The following is a 19,619-nucleotide window of genomic DNA, read 5'->3' as shown; positions in this document are numbered from 1 at the left end:
CGCGTGACCGAGGGAAGCGTGGACATGTACTACACGCCCAGCGAGTTCAAAGCACGGAGACCCATGACCGTCATCAACACATCTAAGAGAAAGCAGGTCGTGGTCAACGATCGCACCAACATCAAGGTCGTCTGCGAGTTCCACGATGCCTTGCCCGAGGATACCCTATGCAGTGTCATCCTGATTGCAGAGAAAACATTTGTGTATGACGTGAAGAACGAGAGGGTCACAGAGCAGTTTTAACAGGTTTTTTAACATCTTTTCTTGCACAATAAGGAATTTTTTGTACTAGCACAATCAGTTACAATGGCACAATACAAATTTCACTAGTTCAGATCAGTTACAAATGTCAATTTCATTAGTTATCAGTTACAATATTTTTTTTTCATCACTATAGCACGAGACAATCAGAATTTGCACAAAATTTGTTGTTGCGCGCGCGCATATGTGTGTGTGTGTGTGTGCCACATCGTTCCCGAGAGAGGTTTACAAAGGTCACGATATATAAACATTGCCGGAGTTGGAAAATTACAATAAAGTGCATTCGCTCACCACTGTTGCCAGCTATAGGTCTCTTTCTCTCTCTCTAGCCCTTGCCAAGTAAAAAAAAAGGGGTGTAGGTAGAAGTTGGCAACACTGCGAGAAAATAAGGCTCATGCCTTACGAGAGAAAACCATTAAGGCGAGCCTCACCGAGCTCCATTTTCCGACGTTGAACCCGTGCAGTGTTGCCATCCATCCATCTCTCTCTCTTTTACGGCTGTGCCGGCTCTCCTTGCCCAGTGTGTGTAGGTTGGCAAAAATTGCTTTATGCACTGTAAGGCAAGCCTCAAGCAAAATTGCCACCTCTTTGCTTTAAGTTAGGTTAGACCAAAAAAAAACCTTGGTGATTTTTTTTTCGAGTGAGGAGTTGGCAACGCTGATCTCCACTTGAGGGCGGTCAACCGGGTTGATTACACAAGCAAAATTGCCAGCTCCTTGCTTTAGGTTAGGTTAGACCAAAAAAAACCTTGGTGATTTTTTTTTCGAGTGAGGAGTTGGCAACGCTGATCTCCACTTGAGGGCGGTCAACCGGGTTGATTACACAAGCAAAATTGCCAGCTCCTTGCTTTAGGTTAGGTTAGACCAAAAAAACCTTGGTGATTTTTTTTTCGAGTGAGGAGTTGGCAACGCTGATCTCCACTTGAGGGCGGTCAACCGGGTTGATTACACAAGCAAAATTGCCAGCTCCTTGCTTTAGGTTAGGTTAGACCAAAAAAAAACCTTGGTGATTTTTTTTTCGAGTGAGGAGTTGGCAACGCTGATCTCCACTTGAGGGCGGTCAACCGGGTTGATTACACAAGCAAAATTGCCAACTCCTTGCTTTAGGTTAGGTTAGAGCAAAAAAAAAAACCTTGGTGATTTTTTTCGAGTGAGGAGTTGGCAACGCTGATCTCCACTTGAGAGCGGTCAACCGGGTTGATTGCACAAGCAAGGTTGCCAGCTCCTTGCTTTAGGTTAGGTTAGAGCAAAAAAGGCTGTGGGTAAGCTGTCGGTTGTTTAACTCTTCCCTCTCTTTTTTTTCTTGTAAAAGGCTATGGCAAAAATACCAGTAGGTTGGCAACCTTGCTTTATGCACTGTAAGGCAAGCCTCAAGCAAGGTTGCCAGCTTCTTGCTTTAGGTTAGGTTAGACCAAGAAAAAAACCTTGGTGATTTTTTTCGAGTAAGGTGTTGGCAACACTGCGAGAAAATAGGGGTTATGCCTTACAAGAGCAAACTATTAAGAAGCCTCAAGCAAGGTTGCCAGCTCCTTGCTTTAGGTTAGGTTACACCAAGAAAAAAACCTTGGTGATTTTTTTCGAGTAAGGGGTTGGCAACACTGTCATTTCAAAAGTAGGTCAAAGAACCGTTCTAGAACGAAGCATTAAGAAGCCTCAAGCAAGGTTGCCAGCTCCTTGCTTTAGGTTAGGTTAGACCAAGAAAAAAACCTTGGTGATTTTTTCGAGTAAGAGGTTGGCAACACTGTTATTTCAAAAGTAGGTCAAAGAACCGTTCTAGAACGAAGCATTAAGAAGCCTCAAGCAAGGTTGCCAGCTCCTTGCTTTAGGTTAGGTTAGACCAAGAAAAAAACCTTGGTGATTTTTTCGAGTAAGGGGTTGGCAACACTGTCATTTCAAAAGTAGGTCAAAAGACCGTTCCAGAACGTACGGTTTCACCTACTGGTCTTACTTGGAAAACTTGGTTCAAGCAGGGACGCTACCAAGGGTGCTGATAAGCATGTTTTACACCTAGCCTCTGCATCAGTCTCTGAGGTCTCTTCTTGCCCCTCACATCTCAAATGGAAATTCTTGAGACACTGGAAACACTGGAAGGACTCCATCTCGGCTCCAGATTCATCACAGCATGCGAACCCAGTCTCACCTTCCATGGTTTTTCTCCCTCTACTCCGTAGACTCATTCCGGACGTTTCTTTTTCCATTTTGTCACAATCGTATATGTCACAACACTTTACCTTCGTGAATTCTGTATGGTTTCTCCGAAAACACTTCACTACCTTCGTGAATTCAATGGACGAACACTGTCACTAACTCTTGCACTACAACCAGTGAGCCACTTCTAGTCCATATACGGCTTCACCACGTAACTAATCTGACCCCACGTTTTACAAGTCGAGCCCTGTGTTTTTGCAAATCGGGCCCCACGTTGGGCGCCAAAAACTTTTGCAACGTCCGCGCGCCGGAGCACTGCACACTACACCACGGAGCGGTGCAAAAGTGTACCCATATATGCTAGCTTGTAGCCAGCCGAAGACATGGACTCAAAGTATCTCAGGGCTTGCGGGGTTTAGTATGGAAAGGTCAAAGGTCAACTTGTAAAAGTTTATTTATATTTATACACGCATGTAAATAACCAGTTTAGCACATACGCTCTTAAATCCTCCTCAGTGAGGTACCTGGGCAGTATTAGTATTCTTATCTAATTTAGGGGGGGAACCAACTAGTACAGGTAACCAATAGGAACCTGGGTAGCCGTCACGTGCCACGCCGTCTGGGGACAACATGCGAAAGCGTCAATAGCGAGGGACGGGCCAAGGGGCCCGCGGTTTCACAAAGGTGTTGGTGTGAAAGGACGCCGCAAAGTCAATCCAGCTACGACAAGGGAACGGTTCGGTCCCTTGGCATGTCCAGTCAGTAGCAAGAGACGGCAAGGTACAAAGGGTAGGTCTGGAAGCACCCAGGAGACTTGGGCTTGGGCCGCCGCGACCCAAGGGTAGCACATCAAGCTCTTATGGGGCAGACCAGGTAGGTAGGAAAACTGCTTTTTTTATTCTCCTCCTTCCTTCTCAAGGAAGCTATTGGATCCTGGTAGGGGAAACTTCCAGACTAGATCTGGGAACCAGGTCTTTCGCAGTCGGCATCTGGCAGTTGACTGAGCTCCGGGCCTCGCTGCTTTGTTTATATACTGTTTGGTGGCAGCACTGAGGCGGGTGGAGAAGATCGGAACTAAGCCGGCTGCAGCGTTGCAAACTCCCTTCAAATTCACGAGATGCAACTCGTGCGTTATAAAATATCAAGTTTAGCATTGTAAAAACCACTAGCATGTGGCGATATAAACTTAACACTTGTGTGCTAAACTGAACACGTTACATTAAAGAAATTACAAGATAAAGAGATTCAAAAATGCAAGTTACAAATTAAACAACAATTACTGCACAAAAGATAACTGAATGCCTAAACCACGCAGAGTATTTAGCATGCTTTCTTTAACCAAAACGTGTGTGCCATAACAATATATGCTTCATGCTTAACAACAATGCACTCAAAATTAGATAAAAGATAAATCAAAAGCGTAAGTCTCGCAGGGCATTTCTCAAGCATTAATAATTATATATTAAAGAATATGGCTATGTGATGACCACGCAGGGTCGTTACAAACAGTACAATTATTTCATGAGAAACAGGAATGAGAATACCACAGATTTATGTTTCACAATTAAAACAATAACAGAACTTGACATATATAAGGCAATACATAGTATACACTCAAATGCAGCTGGAGCTGATAAAATCACAGTTAAAATGTTAAAGTTATCGCTTCCCTTTGTACTACCTGCACTAACACAAATCATCAATTTCTCTATCTGCACTGGAGAATTTCCCTCCATATGGAAGGAAGCTCACGTAATCCCACTAGCAAAGAAGAAGAATATTCAAAGTCTTGATGACCTCAGACCAGTAAGCTTGCTGCCTGTTGTCTCCAAAATTATTGAAAAAGTAGTGTGTCAGCAACTCACCAAATTTGCTGATGTGAACAATATTTTACCAAAATTACAGTCAGGTTTTCGCAGTAAACATAGTACAGCCACTGCACTCACAAAAGTAGTAGATGACTTCCTTCATTTCATGGATGAACGGTGTGCAGTCATACTAGTCCTCTTAGACCTCAGCAAAGCCTTCGATAGTGTACGGCATGATCTACTTTTAGCTAAACTTAGATATTATAACTTCAGCCCATTAGCAATCAAGTGGTTCAACTCTTATCTTACAGACAGACACCAGAAAGTACAAATGCCTGGCACTCCACTATCATTTTCAAAATCTGTGCCAATAAAAACTGGGGTGCCTCAGGGATCAATATTGGGGCCACTACTGTTTACTTTATACACAGCAGACTTATCGAGAGCAATACAAACATGTAAATATCATTCCCATGCTGATGACACACAGATATACCTACCTACCACACCAATTACAGTTAGACGTGATGTTATGGTCCTCAACGATGAATTAAAAAGAATTTCCACCTGGTGTGACTCCAATGCACTGATAATAAATCCCCAAAAATCCACATACATGTTACTGGGGAACAGACAACAACTACGAACGACAAGTATAACGACATAGTCTTGAAGATACGTGGGACGTGCATACCGCATAAAACAACATCTAAAAACCTGGGTTTGGTGATTGATAGTTCTCTCACTTGGACAGAACACATCAATGGACTGTGTAGAAAATCATTCTACATTCTCAGAAATTTATATAGGTCTCAAAATTATCTAACAGAAAAAGCTAAACTGAAGCTCGTTGAGCTCTTATTGTGGTCACTCTTTGATTACTGTGATGTAGTTTATGGTCCTGGGGTCTCAGTCAGAGATAAAAGGAAAATTCAGGTGATGCAAAATTCTTGTATACGATTTGCATTGAACATAAGGAAATATGAACATATCCTGCCTCATTTGAACACGAAGAAAATATTAACAATGGACAGAAGAAGGCATCTGCACTATATCACCTTCATAAACAAAATTTTGAAAGTAAGTAAACCAGATTATCTATTTAGAAAACTTAAAGTAGGCACTCAAATACACTCACACTTCACGCGAGAGCATAACAAACTTTTTACATGTCATCACAGTACCGCCTCCTTCAAATCATCATTCTCGGTAAATGCAGTTTCAACCTGGAATAAATTGCCCATAACAATAACTAACCAATCAACACTGCATGCTCTTAAATCCACAGCAAAGGACTATCTACTATGTAAACAGTTTGAATCTAGAAGCACACACAAATAAAAATACATCCCACAATGTATTAATGTCAATGTAAGAATTTGGTATTACTTCATGCCAAATATTTCTATTCTTGCACCATCAAACATTAACAAATATGCATTTATGTGTACATGTGTGTGTGCCTATATATATATATATATATATATATATATATATATATATATATATATATACAATATACTTAAAATTGTATTTAGAATTTAGTTTTATGTATTTTTTTCTTTTTGTGTATACATATGCTCATTAATTGTATCTTTACAGTTCTTATTTGATTTCAAATTATCCATGCGTTTTTGTCATCTTTCTTACTTATTTACTATTATTTGTATTATTATTATTATTTTTGTTTTCCTTTCTTTTTTCTTATTGGATATATATACCATTTGTAACTGTAGACTGTATTCTGACAAGGGTTAGGTGGGAGAACAGCGTATGCTGAACCTCGCCCGCTCAATAAAGATATATTATTATTATTATTGAAACGAGTACTTTCTGACCTATTTCCTACAAGTTTTTTTCCTCTTTTTATTTTTGAAGCAGTTCGCAAATATTCATATGTATTAAGTAGGTCAGGCTAAGTTAGGTTGGATTCGAATAGATGTAATGTGATATCCCTGAATGTTTGCAAGTTTCGGACACAGTTCTGTTATCTTCCCTTACAGAAAATACGTCAGAAAACCGGTTCTGTAAACTGTATGAAGCTCTTCTGTTTTCTTGTCCTTTTATAATTTAGAACGGCTCATAATGAGAGTGCATTTCGTCTAATAACTTGATGCTGTATATATTTAAAGTGTAAAAGTACACCCTAACAGTTATGAGACTAAAGTCTTACCGTCTATCGAAAACAACTATGTATGTTTACTGACAATTTCCAAATGAGTACCGGTATAGATAAATGAAGATACTAGTTCCCATACTTGCAAGTACAAGGGCAATAATTTAATTGTGGATGACACAGAACTTCATAGCAATCATAATTTGTCCTGATTATGCTACGTATATTTGGTCCAATATCAGATTTAATTTCAGTAGCCGTTTCTACTAAATAGTTTACTTTGAATACCAGAGAGTATGAAGCTTGACTAGTTTTTCTCTCAGACCTATGACTGATTGATTTTGCATGGATATCTGATATTATCATTCCATACAGTTAAATGCTTTAAGAATGTTTTTTTTTTTTTGCTTCTTGGATGGTCCACTATGTAGGACTCCCGTGTATACAAATTTGGCCTGATTAACTTTACCCCACAAGACTACTTCTGACATCGATATTCTGACCTAAAAGTATCACGAAACAGTCTGTCTCGTGCATACCTTTCATTTGATATATTACATGAACATATTTGGATGAGTTTGAAATTTGACCTTTTATGGTCAGAATATGACCTTGAAATGACCTATAAGGTCGAAATTTTTGGTGGCATCCACCCTAGTTTTTCTGTCAGACCCATGACTGATTCATTTAGCATGGATGTCTATTATTAACATTCCATGCAGATAAAAGTTTTTTTAAAGCTGTTTTGCTTCTTGGCGGGTCTACTATAATAATTCAAATAAAAATATAATACGAACTGAATTTCCATTTCATAATGTATTTCTGTTATTTTACCTCCAACTTCTGCTCCTTGGGACAATGATGATGAATAATGATTTGATAAAATGGATGATTGGAACAAAGGTAATGATATAAATACATACATGAAACCAAGATTCAAACCTGGAGGAACCTCACTGCATATAGCGTTACAATCATCACTCTACTATGAAAATATTTCTAACAATTATTTTGCAAATTTCTGTTTTAGGCTCATCATATTTAACATTTATTATAAAGTTAGATCACTGAAGTGAGCTCATATCGTAAACCAAGCAGCCCTTTAATGACAGGACGATATCGTTAAGCATTATAGTGCCGATTAGATCCATTATTTTCAAATCCATTTACTCAACATCTGTAAGTTCCATTATTAACTCAACTTGTCTAAGGTTCTAACAATGTAATATCAATATTTTTTAAACATGTTTTGTAAGTTCATAGTCTCATATACGATGTTAAAACTATTTTTATTTGTTCCTTTTGCAGATGAGCATTTGAGAAACTAATCGAAGTGTCTTCTGCCAATAGTAAAGAGCACTATTGAAATTTGTACAAAAAGACAATAGGTTTGACCGCCCGACCCTGTGGCCGAGTGGTTAGCACATCGCGCTGCGACGCCAAGGGTCCCGGGTTCGAATCCCGGTCGGGCTTGGTTGTTTGTGAATGTCCATTCATCAATTTCATCATTTCATCACTCATCCCCATCTTCCCAAATTAGCCAAGAGGCACAAAACGCGAAGTAAAATAAACTAAATCAATCAATCAATCAATCAATAGGTTTGACCGACAATGGCAGTTGCGTACCATGGCAGTTGGTGTATAAGCTTCGACGGAATATAAATCAACAAAGTGGACTGTTTGAACTTTACATGGAAGAGTACATACATTTTTGCTTGCTAGCGTAGACGCTTGATTGAATGGTGATGATTTCCTAGAAATCAAGAGTCCAAAATATGCTCAAGAAATTATGTTTCAAGCCTTAATAATATCTGATAGCAAGTGGTCATCAATTGTAAATTGCATATTAGGGGAAACAGGAGAAACAAAACAGTGCGAAAGAGATGTGACTTACTTGTCTTGTCTGTCAAGCATTGGCACGCATTCATTGATATTCTTGCAAGTTGGAATTTTGAGAGGTATTTTCAAAAATCCTAAGAAAATTAATTTATTCCTGAATGCGATTATGATTTGCAAAAATCATATCTCTCAGACAGTGGCGGCAATTAGGGGGAGGTGCAGATGGCCCCCACTTTTACCCCAATACTATACAAAATCTTATGTACCAATTGAAATTAAAGTGTCCTTGCCCTCTCCAAGTTTTGGAACCCAATCGCCAACACTGCTCTCAGAGAACGCAATAATGTTTTGCAGGGTACGATAAAAAATAATAAATATGTATTGAAAAAACAACGTAAATATGATTTTATATATCCCGAAAATCTAGTTTTAGTAGTCCCTGTAAACAATGATTTGTAAGCTATTGGACTTCTATTCTAGTGGTATTTCAGGGTGGCTACTCTAGGACCAAGATAAAATTCAAGTATAATTCCCGGTTTTCAAGGCGAACTTTCCAAAAATTCAAGCAGATGTTTTCCCTATTTCAACGTTACGTATTACCGCCTCTCATCATCCACACACAAATATCTTCATAATGTAAAGGGTCTGTGTGATTCCAACATCCAAGCCCGACCCTGTGGCCGAGTGGTTAGCACATCGCTCTACGACGCCAAGGATCCCGGGTTCGAATCCCGGTCGGGCTTGGTTGTTTGTGAATGTCCATTCATCAATTTCATCATTTCATCACTCATCCCCATCTTCGCAAATTAGCCAAGAGGCACAAAACGCGAAGTAAAATCAACTAAATCAATCAATCAAATCCAACATCCAAAAATTATAATTCAATTAAAGGGTATACGTAATATAATTAAAATATTTTATTTAAGGTGCTGAGTTTCTATTTACAATCAGAGGCGCAACCGGGAATATTTGTCTGAGCGGGCGGGGAGAAAATGCCAGGATCAACGTACTAATACTACTACTACTACTAATAATAATAATAGTGTTAATAATAATATTATTATAACATTATTATTATTATTATTGATTTGCGTTATTTTACTTCGCTACTTGTGCGACGTTTGGCTAATTTGCGAAGATGGGGGATGAGTGATATGATGAAATTGATGGACAGTCACAAACATCCATGCCCAAGCCAGGATTCGAACCCGCCGGGACCAAAGTTGTTATTAGTAGTAGTAGTAGTAGTAGTAGTATGAAAGACGTTATTATCCTCGTAAATTATGCAAAAAGGAGGTAGAAGTTGGTGCTAAAGCATTTGTGTTCGAACAAACGATTTCAATTATTTTTTCTCCACACAGCACAGTAGTTTGGATCACACTTCAAACTGTAGGTCCAGTCCCGATTAGTTTTTCTGTGCATAAAGTGGACTTAAAACCACAAATCAATCAATCAATTTTACAACAGTTTTCATTTAGATAGTTAGGCGCCCAGGGCCGACTGCCGCCGCATCCTAGCTATGGTTATAAACTTGATAAGACTAAGAAAATTTTACGAAAATAATTTTAATTGCATAAAATGTGAATAGGATTTGGATTAGAAAAAGTTGTAATTTTTCACGTCTACGGAGAAAAATTCAAGTGGAATTCACGCATAATTCCTGGAGCCAATAATTCACGCATAATTCCCGGAATTCCCTGAGTAGCGACCCTGTATTTATCACTGTATTGTATCTTCCCTCGAAATACGTTTTTACGTCTACTTTATACACAGAAAGGCAAATTGGGATTGGACCTACAGTTTAAAGTGGGATCCAAACCACTATATACAGTCACCGGCAATAAAAATGGGACACCTATATTCTGAAATACCTGCATCTCTGCAATGTGTTATGTGTGTTGCCTAACTCAACGGCAGTGACATAACTTGCCATTAAACATTTTCTATGACAATTCACTCATCGCCGTAGATATAGACAACACACAAGACGCATTGCAGAGAAGGGAGACTTTCAGGATCTAGTTGTCCCATTTTTATTGACGATCACTGTACACTCACCGTCTATCGAACCTGGGATTCCTGTATTACAAGGCGATTACGTTACCACTTTGCCAAGGGAGAGGCTCAACTTCCCTCGCAATTCATACCAATATGTTGCTGAACTCGATGATATATCAGCAGTGTTTGAATAGTTACTCTTTAAAAGTAACTCCGAGTTAATCACTTGAGAAAGTAATTCGCATATAATTACTGTTATTACTGACCTTTAGAAAGTACTTGACATGGTTATTTTTACAGTTACTTTATTCTAGATTTGTTTCATCTCGTAAGACGTTGTTCGGATCATGAGTTGCAAGCGCGATGTCCTTTTCACCACCGATGACCAGCAAATCCTTAGCATTAAGTTTCATGAAATTATAACTTATTTCTTACATTTCATGTACAAAAATTGAGGCAATAAAATTCACAGTAAAATTCTGTTACAAAGCAATGACGATTAACATTTCATTTTATTTTGTTGAGCAAACCAAATATTTTTTAGAATTTTTGTTGAACTATAAAATTACTGTGTCCATGAGGATTGTTGGAGATTATGTATGTAGTCTTATATGGTAAGTGTTCTAATACAAATAAACTTGGGATACATCCTGGCTCTTGACGAAAAAATACAAAATTGTTCTCATGATCTCAAGATTTTAGTAATCAACAATTGATTGATTGATTTGCTTTATTTTTACTTCGCTTTTTGTGCCACTTTTGGCACAGATGGGGATGAGTGATGATGTGATGAAATTTATGAATGAACAGTGACAAACATCCATGCCCAGGCCGGGATTCGAACCCGCGACCACTGGCATCGTACCGCGATGCAATAACCACTTCGCCATGGGGGCCAGCTTTAATAATCGTCAATTTACCCATTCTTTGAGGAGAACATTTAGTTCAAGATAATATTTCTTTCCATGCATTAAAGTAATTGTACAACTTACTACAGTTAGGTGGAAAAGTATCTAAGTTACAATTACTAATTTCATAACGTAAGTAGTTTACAGTTACTGTTACTTGAAAATGTTACTGACACTTCCAAAGATTCTACATCAGCTGCAGAACTGAAAACCAGAATAGACCAAATCCGTAAAGAACTATGAAACAGGACATTGTGTGGTGACAAGACATGCAAGTAACTTAGATGCGCTACAAAACTGTATTTAATATTTAATTGTAATATAATTAAGCCTTGTTTCCATATTAAAACCAATAAGTTGCTGACCAAGGCAGTTTATTAAGATAAAAACACTTAACACGTAACGTTTCGACCCTGTATCAGGGTCTTCCTCAGACGACCCTGCTATGTGTATGTAATCTTTCTGTGTGTAGTATATTTCATCATTTTAGTTTAGTTCTTCGTCTGAGGAAGACCCTGATACAGGGTCGAAACGTTACGTGTTAAGTGTTTTTATCTTAATAAACTGCCTTGGTCAGCAACTTATTGGTTTTAATATTTAACTATTATAAAAATAGTCTTCTATTGTGTATCCAGAATTCTTCTGACATTTTTCTTTTAAAATCGCGCTATTAAAACTCAGTAAAAAATAAGGGTGCAGAATTCCATGTTTATTCACTTGAAGGATAAAAGATTGAGGATCGTTAGAGAGCGCTAATATTTATAAATATTTACAAGATGTTCACTGAAATTCTGCAAATTTATGAAGAAAATCTGGTAACGTCACCGATAACAGATATAAATGTGTTCAAGTACTGTCATATAAAGTGAATTTTACAGTCAACGCAGCATTGGCTTCAAACGTAATTGCAAAATGTTTTCTATTATTTCAATTACTCTCCTTACTTTATGCATTTCGTGTTTGAATTAACTACAGTTATCTTTGTATGTTCTCTTCTGCTTTCGAAATATTAAAAGAAATACATAATACAATTCAAGGGATTTTATATTACTATTACGACTATTACTATCTTCCATTGCTGATAAATTGTTGTATTTTATTCAATAAGAACATACAACTAAAATCTCATGATAAACAATTACGTTGCTCCACATCTACTTAGATTTTTCAATAAAATCTGCTAACCAACGTGATGTCATATCACATCAAGGAGTACCCTAATCGACCAACCTGTATGTATCTACCTTGATTACGCGGAGATCTGGCAACATGGCCCTCGGTTGCCATGGCAAATGGTGCTTCCATCTGTTATCGAAAAATTACCACAAAATTGCCTTTGGTACGGCCTTAAGGTTCCTGGAAAAGAAATGGTCCCGCCTTGTAGAACAGGCAGCAGTTTCCTTCCGACCCAACAGATGGCGTCTTGTTGACGACGAACAGCGGAAGTCGAAGAGTTGTGTGCAAGCAGTTCGCCCAATACGTTGCAATGCAAGTGTGACGATGTGGTAAAAAGGGGCCATCGTCTTTGATTTGATTTACTTTACTTCGCTTCTCTGCTACTTTTAATCGCCACAATTTATTATTGAATCCTTATCTACCTGTATATCTGAATCCTAATATTTGAAAGCAGTTGGATTTTTTTAAAGAGCTGATTCCACATGCTTTACATTGCCCTCACTGTTATCCTTTATGTATGTAATTGTAACACAACAAAGTCTGAAAGTCACAATAATAAAATGAAATGCATATTGTAAGTAAATAATGTCCTGCATTTTAAACACCACGTAATGTGCATGTGAAAACACCGGGAAATTATTTATCTTCTGAGGCAATTTATTACTCTACAGCCTGGCTACACTGATTATGTGCACGGTAGCCTATATTTTGGCAGAGACTGGAATTATGACAAAGATAGGCTCATTGAAAAAATATGCTTCTAAAAATGATTGTGGGTTTGATTTTGATTTGATATGTTCTATTCTACATTACTTTCTGCCACTTTTGGCTAATCGCAAAGAAGGAATTACATTCAGCGAACAAGTCCCCCCACAATTCATTGCGCCATATTTCGGGCAAACAGATCAGATCCGGCGTTGAAAACATATCGAGTAAGTATTGTGCGTATAGTCTTTGCAGAAGTGATTCAAGCTATGGTTATCGTGATCCTATGAGGAATGGGTACTTTGTACCTTTTCCGAAGATCTACAGAAACCGTGAAAAGTGTGTAAAGTGGTGAAATGCAAATTTTCTCGCTATAAGAAGGCTTCTCATACACTTTCCTTAACAAACGATAATCAGTTTGTCAGATTTCTTCTGCGTGATGACGTGAAATTTTAAATTTTCGAACTGAGAATGATTCAATTTCACTTTATCTGCCGATATTATTTCCCATCAGCGTAGCCAGGAATTTTGAGGGTGCGTTGAGCCGTTGATAGAAAATTGATTATGTAATAATAATAATAAAAAGTCAATAATAGAAGAAACTTTAATAATTAAATTACGTGAATATTTCCCATGTACTTTTACACCAAGTGATTAAATATTTATTTTGTTTATGAATGTTACCCATTTCAAGCATGGAAAATTGTCAATAATTTTATGTTGTGACTTTGACATAAAAGTATAATTGTTATGGAATATTGTCTCGTTTTTGTTTTGTAATTAAAGTGACGGTAACAGTAACACATTTCTTTTGGAAAGAAAGTAATATCCCACCTTCGCTCCTCGTCAATTCGAGTGAACCTTCATTGAATGCTACGTACCCACCCATCTATTGCGTTTAAGAGATGTGAATCGCAATTCTAATAAATGCATGTATTGTTGCAGAGGACGACGGAGTGTTGAGGCTCCTCCGGAAGAGGGAGCATGGGGCGAGTGACGCCCTGACGCAAGGAGACCCCTGCTCGCTGGCCGTGGAGGAGGGGTTGTGCGATGCCCTGTTTCACAGATACGCTTTCTACCCGGTAAGCTTTAGGTTTCAACCAGTGTTAGACTATGTATTAAAAGTCGCATTCGAACGGCAAAAGGCTTAAGTGTACAGGTTTTCCCGTCGGTCTATGCTGAATCACGTGGACACTTGGCGATGTCATCTGAAACGTTCCCGTTCCGTCTCGTCAGAATGGCAACGGACCGTTCCTGTAAGTTCATTTTTTTTTTTTCTTTTTTTTTTAGATTTCACTACGCTTTCCTTTTCAGTGTCAACTAAACTGTTAATATTCTTTAATAGCACATATTACAGAATTCCTATAAAATAAATTTCCTATAGATGGAGATGTGTTGTTTACGCAAGGGTGCTTAGAGATGTTGGAGACAAGTACAGGACAATGGAACTGCAACCTGCAAAGTCAAATAACAAATTAAAATATCTTTCACTTGCACAAATTGATTCTTTAATACGTATTTTATTTTACAAGCAATGTTGAGGACGTGCACATTTATTTGAAATATTTTACCTTGGGCGAGCTGACTACTATCCACGATTTCCGTCTGTTTAAATTAAAAAGAAGAATATTCCAGAAGCTTCTTGTACAACGTTGTTTGCATTATCTAATATTAACTTATTGATTTTAATACAGAATGTAATTTCACTAGTCGTTAAGCTTGTCGCTGTAGTAGTCTAGTCGGAGACAAAAAGAAAAACTAAAGAAAGATCGAAGATAAAGTGGAAATTTACATTTCGAGCCCTGGGAGAAGGAAAGGACCCTTTCAACAGGGGTTCAACGGCGTGACCCGTTCGATGACGTGGTTCGTTTTGGCGGGAAGCGTTTTGTCTTATAATTCTCTCTTTCCCTCTTTCTGTCCTTTTTCTTCGCTTCCACATCTCTCTGTCTCTCTCACTCTCTCTCTCTCTCTCTACGACGTTGAGAATTCAAGGTCGTTAGATTGATAACCTCACATTTCAACATTCTCCTCTTCCCATTTTTCTACACTAATAACGGAGTTATAATGTGGTCCTACATCATCACCATTCAACGTACACGATTACCAGCCCCCGATTCCTGCGTGTGACGTTCGTCCGTGCGGCTGTCTTTCAGTCCGACGCAGCGAGAGGCAGGAAGGGTTTAAAGTGCTGCCCCTCCCACACATTGCTACGTTGCTTATGAGCACGGAAAACTCTTCTTCAATCCCTGTCTTTGGATATCGGCAGTCACTCTCCTGCAGTGATTTATCCACCCCCCCTCAACACTCTCCCAAATGTTGACAACCCCCCCCAAGCAGAAAAGTGGAACACCCCCCGGGGTGTAAATATGGATTTTTATATCAACAATAGAATGATTAACAGAAAGGAACCATTTGTAGCTCAAGAAGCGTAGTCCAATGGACCTTTCGATCAACTGAAACCTTGAAACCAAACTGACAAGGAAGGAGGGTCATTTTCTGGAAACACCAGCTCCCTTGACAAGGCTTCGGTCAGCTCTATTTTCTGTAACTTGGGCGAGATGAATGATCTGGATTGCAAGAGAAGAGAACAAACAGTCAAATGCCTTAGCCCAGTCTCAGTGTAGCATCTCAGTTCGTGTGTTGTCGTTCAGTTTAGTGTAACAATGTCTGAAACTTTACTGCAAAACTGGCTGAAGAAAGTAGAGAAATTGAAACCAGACAGAAGTAAACCGGAAGTGGTGAGTAGAAAAGCAGTGACACTATATGTAGGTATAATTTCTTCTAACCGATATTCATAAAAGTAGGCTACCAATATGAAATTTACTTACCGAGTTTTCGATATAAAACGGCAAGTATTCCATGAAGAACCTAAGTGATTCATTCACGTCTATAGTTCATGTACGAGACCATTTTTGTGGCTCCAAGAGTTCTTACCTTTGTAAAAGAAATTATATATTAGAGAGAGAGAGAGTTGTAAGAAGGGGGAGGGTCCACGTGGGGTGCTAAGGACAAATGGGGTGCCGAACAAGCAAAACAGATAAAAATAGAAAAGCGTTAACGTCGTGGTGCCCTGTGAAATTACTGGCACCCTATTAAATTAAAGTTATTGCCAGTTTGCAAAGATATAGCTTTAGTAAAAATTATCTTCCTCTTTTTTATCTAGTCGGTTCCCTGATGTAATGACATATTTAATTTTATCCAACTTTTCAGAGGAACAAAGGAAGTGTAATGAATTAAACATAAAAGAAATTTAATTTACATTAAGTCCCAAATTTACATCTGACCATAGGCGCACCAGTGGGGCCACGACGGCGCTTGCCACTGCCTGCTGGAAAACTTGGAGAGAAAAATTTGTTTGGTTCACTGTGCTCTTTGTGTTGGAAAGTGAAAAAAATGCTATTCAATTTTTAAATAATTGAAAATAAAGCATTACCTCAATTTAGAAGCCAAAATTCCTTGCGTTCCTTTTGCAGTTAACATGCCATGCGTTTATTTGCACATGTTATTTCGTTTCCTTTTAAGGCAAAGAGGCACGTGACTCCTAATTCCCTAAGTGTCTCTCATTTAGTATTTGAAAGATAAACTCTCAATAGCGCCAAGCCTATTTTCCAAAGTTCTGTAAGGGTGTAAGCAGTGACGGCGCCAGCCTGAAATAAGTGGGAGGGGCTACAGATTACGGAGTCAGATTCTAAGGGGCTAAAAGATATTCACTTAATACGGTATAATTTTACCAGTAACATATTTTACAGTCAGATTCAAAGATAAATCACTGAGATGTTGCATTTTGTTCCATCATATGCAAAAGGCATTAATCTTTCAAGTGAAATAAAAAGCAGTAATTATATTGTTTTATTTTCCTAAGCCATAATTGAGTGTAATAATGTCACAGACTTACTATTCATATAAACAGTACAAAATACACCATGAAAACTACACTTATTATCAACTCGCTGAATATAAGTATAAATACTACATGTAATATTATTTCTATGTAAAGAGTGTGTGTATTTTTTTTGCTAAAATGAGAAAATCAACCGCAGCAAGAAACTACAATAAGATTCTTATTTTTTATGAGTAGCTACAGCCTTGTTTAAATCCAAGGACTTTTCAAACTGTTTCAGAAAGGACAGAATAGATCTCGTTACCAATTCAGTTGATGGGGACAAGCACATTTTAATAACACAAAGCTTATAATGTTCGTAAAAGGCAATTTTGGATGTTTCAACCATTCATTGCAAGCACCTGCTGAAGGGTCTTTATTTTGAGTTATTTTCTGCCTCGGAGTGCCTAACTCTAAACTGTCCAAATCATAACAGTAGGGAGCAGCGGAAGATTGTAGCTTTTCATGCTGCAGAAAAGTGACACTGTACGCATCCAATAAACAGTACCACCCTTGAATAGAAAGTGTGTTAATGATACTTTTCTTCACTTCCATGATGAAATACCTTCGACTGGAATTCAGAACTTAAGGCTAAACAGGTGGAGGATGCGGAAATACCGTTTACTTAGGAGATGCCACTCCCAAGGAAGAAACATATTTTCACTACAAATTCCCCTCCACTAGGAGACAGATACATTGGCATAAAAGCAATGAATATAAGTTGCAACTCTTGCATTGGGCATTCTGATTAGTGAAAATAATTGCTGAAGATTATAATCTTATTTCAGAATATATTAGTGTTCAGAATAGAATAGTGTTTAGATGTGCTTCAAGGATTGATTCTGCTGCACGGAATCAAATTTGACCACTGTGAGTAAAATGACTCTCAACACTGTACACGTAACACTATTTACATGCGAAGAGCGTGAATACCTTTCTTTTCCTGAAATGAGAAAATGACTCGTGGCAAGAAACTACAATAAGATATGCCTATTTTTATGAGCAGCTGTAATATACGAACTTAAAGGCTGATCAGAATTGGATCAGTAGTTTTAGATGTGCTTCAAAGATTGATTCTCCTCCACGGAATAGTAATTATCTACTGTGACGGTACAGAAGAAATGATTTGCTACCATCGCAAATAATAATTAATTAACATGTAGGACTAGGACTGCGTGCAATAAAATTGCCCAACGTGCTGATTTTCGCACCGTATTGCAGTGATTAGTTGATTGGATTTGTATCAGCGGTAAATTAGACGCAGGGAAAGAGAAGTATAAAGAGGTAAGAAGAATGGAGAAGCAGGAAAGACAGGAAAAGAGAAGGAATGAATGGAAGGAAATAGAACATAGAAAACGAAATGGAAAGAACATTAAGGAAGAGAGAAAAAGAAATAACGACACAGAAATAAAGGAGATAGCGAGATGAAGAGTAAAAGGAAAGAGAGGAAAGAAATGAGTCGAAAGAAAAAAGGAAGAAAGGAAACATTGAAAGTTAGAAGTGAAGGTGATAGAGGTGTGTGTGTGTGTGTGTGTGTGAGAGAGAGAGAGAGAGAGAGAGAGAGACAGAGTATAGTTGAGCCGAGTGGAGATGCACGGTAAGAGAACAGGCAGTGGTGGCGCCAGGATTAATCGCCTTTTGGTGCTGAGGGGGTGCGGAAAGAAATTTAAGGAATGTGATGGAAAAAACAAAGAAAACATGAATCGCGGGGGCAACCTTTAACCACTACTACATCGAATACCAATCAACTCTTAGCGACTTTCTTCACATTTGCTTGATTTTAAAAAGAAAAAACTCTCACTGAACTAAAGATAATAATTTAGAACCACACACAGATCACTTGATGAAACAATTCTTAACAAAATTGCTGAAGAAGGGAAGTAAACGGCCGTTAGGAAAGAAAATACGGCTTTCCTTTCAGAGCAGGATCAATGCTCGCCTGTTGTATGCAGCAACAGCTGTTGTATCTCTTCAGTAACAACATTCGGCGCTCAATTGACGACATGACATAATATGACACCACAAGAGTCAACATTTTCGGTTGAACATAGGTTTTGAAAAGGGGTGCGCACCCCTCTAGAGAACAGATAATCTCAGTTTTGTCGAGCTTCGGGATTTGTGGAAGCACTGGCGTACGCAAAGGGGAGATGTTGGGGCTACAGACCCTCCCAAAATTTTGCGAACTTTTTTTCTTTCAACTGAATGCAGTAAAGATCTTGGGGAAAAAGAAACGTGGCAAATGCAACTCCCCTTCAAATGCCCCCCCCCCGATTACCATTTTTGTCTTTCAACAACTTTAAAACGAAGGTTAAAACATTGTACGAAATATTTTGTAGTTATAAGTTTATTTTTACGTAAACAAAAACAGCATTGATGCAAATATGCCTTTTTTAGGTCTAGAGAATGGTAGAATATATGCGTGTGATACTCGCACAATATTTTCTTTTGCTTTTTATTATTTTTTAAATTGTTATATTTAATATATAACCCCACCTATATAAACAACAAAGGAAGCAGGTGTGACAAGAAAAGTGTGGCCTGATAGCTCCCCCCCAGTTAAGTAAGTATCACAAATGAAGAAGTGTGTATATGAGCATCAGAGGATCAGATTAGAAACTAGATAAAGAGAAGCAAGTGGAATTGAATAGGCTGAGCCAGCCCTAGGCAGCTGCAAATCTGGCAAAGCGAAATGCTTCATTTGCACACCGCACAGAAGTGACAGAGAAAAAAAAGGGAGGGGAACCTCCTGAAAGAGCCCGCCTCCCCCTCCACCCGCATACA

General features: G+C 38.3%; 1 protein-coding gene across 1 annotated transcript in view; it reads left to right on the top strand.

Moving 5' to 3' along the window:
• The window catches only part of LOC145997098 (uncharacterized), a 94,435-nt gene that overhangs the window by 42,611 nt on the left and 32,205 nt on the right, over positions 1-19,619 (top strand). Inside the window, exon 2 of the mRNA XM_083133725.1 lies at positions 13,904-14,040. Within this exon, the coding sequence (XP_082989851.1) occupies positions 13,904-14,040 (137 nt within the window). The remainder of the gene's footprint in view (positions 1-13,903; positions 14,041-19,619) is intronic.

Source organism: Lepisma saccharinum, chromosome 13 (assembly GCF_977018435.1).
Source record: "Lepisma saccharinum chromosome 13, izLepSacc3.1, whole genome shotgun sequence".
NCBI lineage: Eukaryota > Metazoa > Arthropoda > Insecta > Zygentoma > Lepismatidae > Lepisma > Lepisma saccharinum.
Note: the sequence above shows the minus strand (reverse complement) of the source record. Positions and strands in the feature narration are given on the sequence as shown.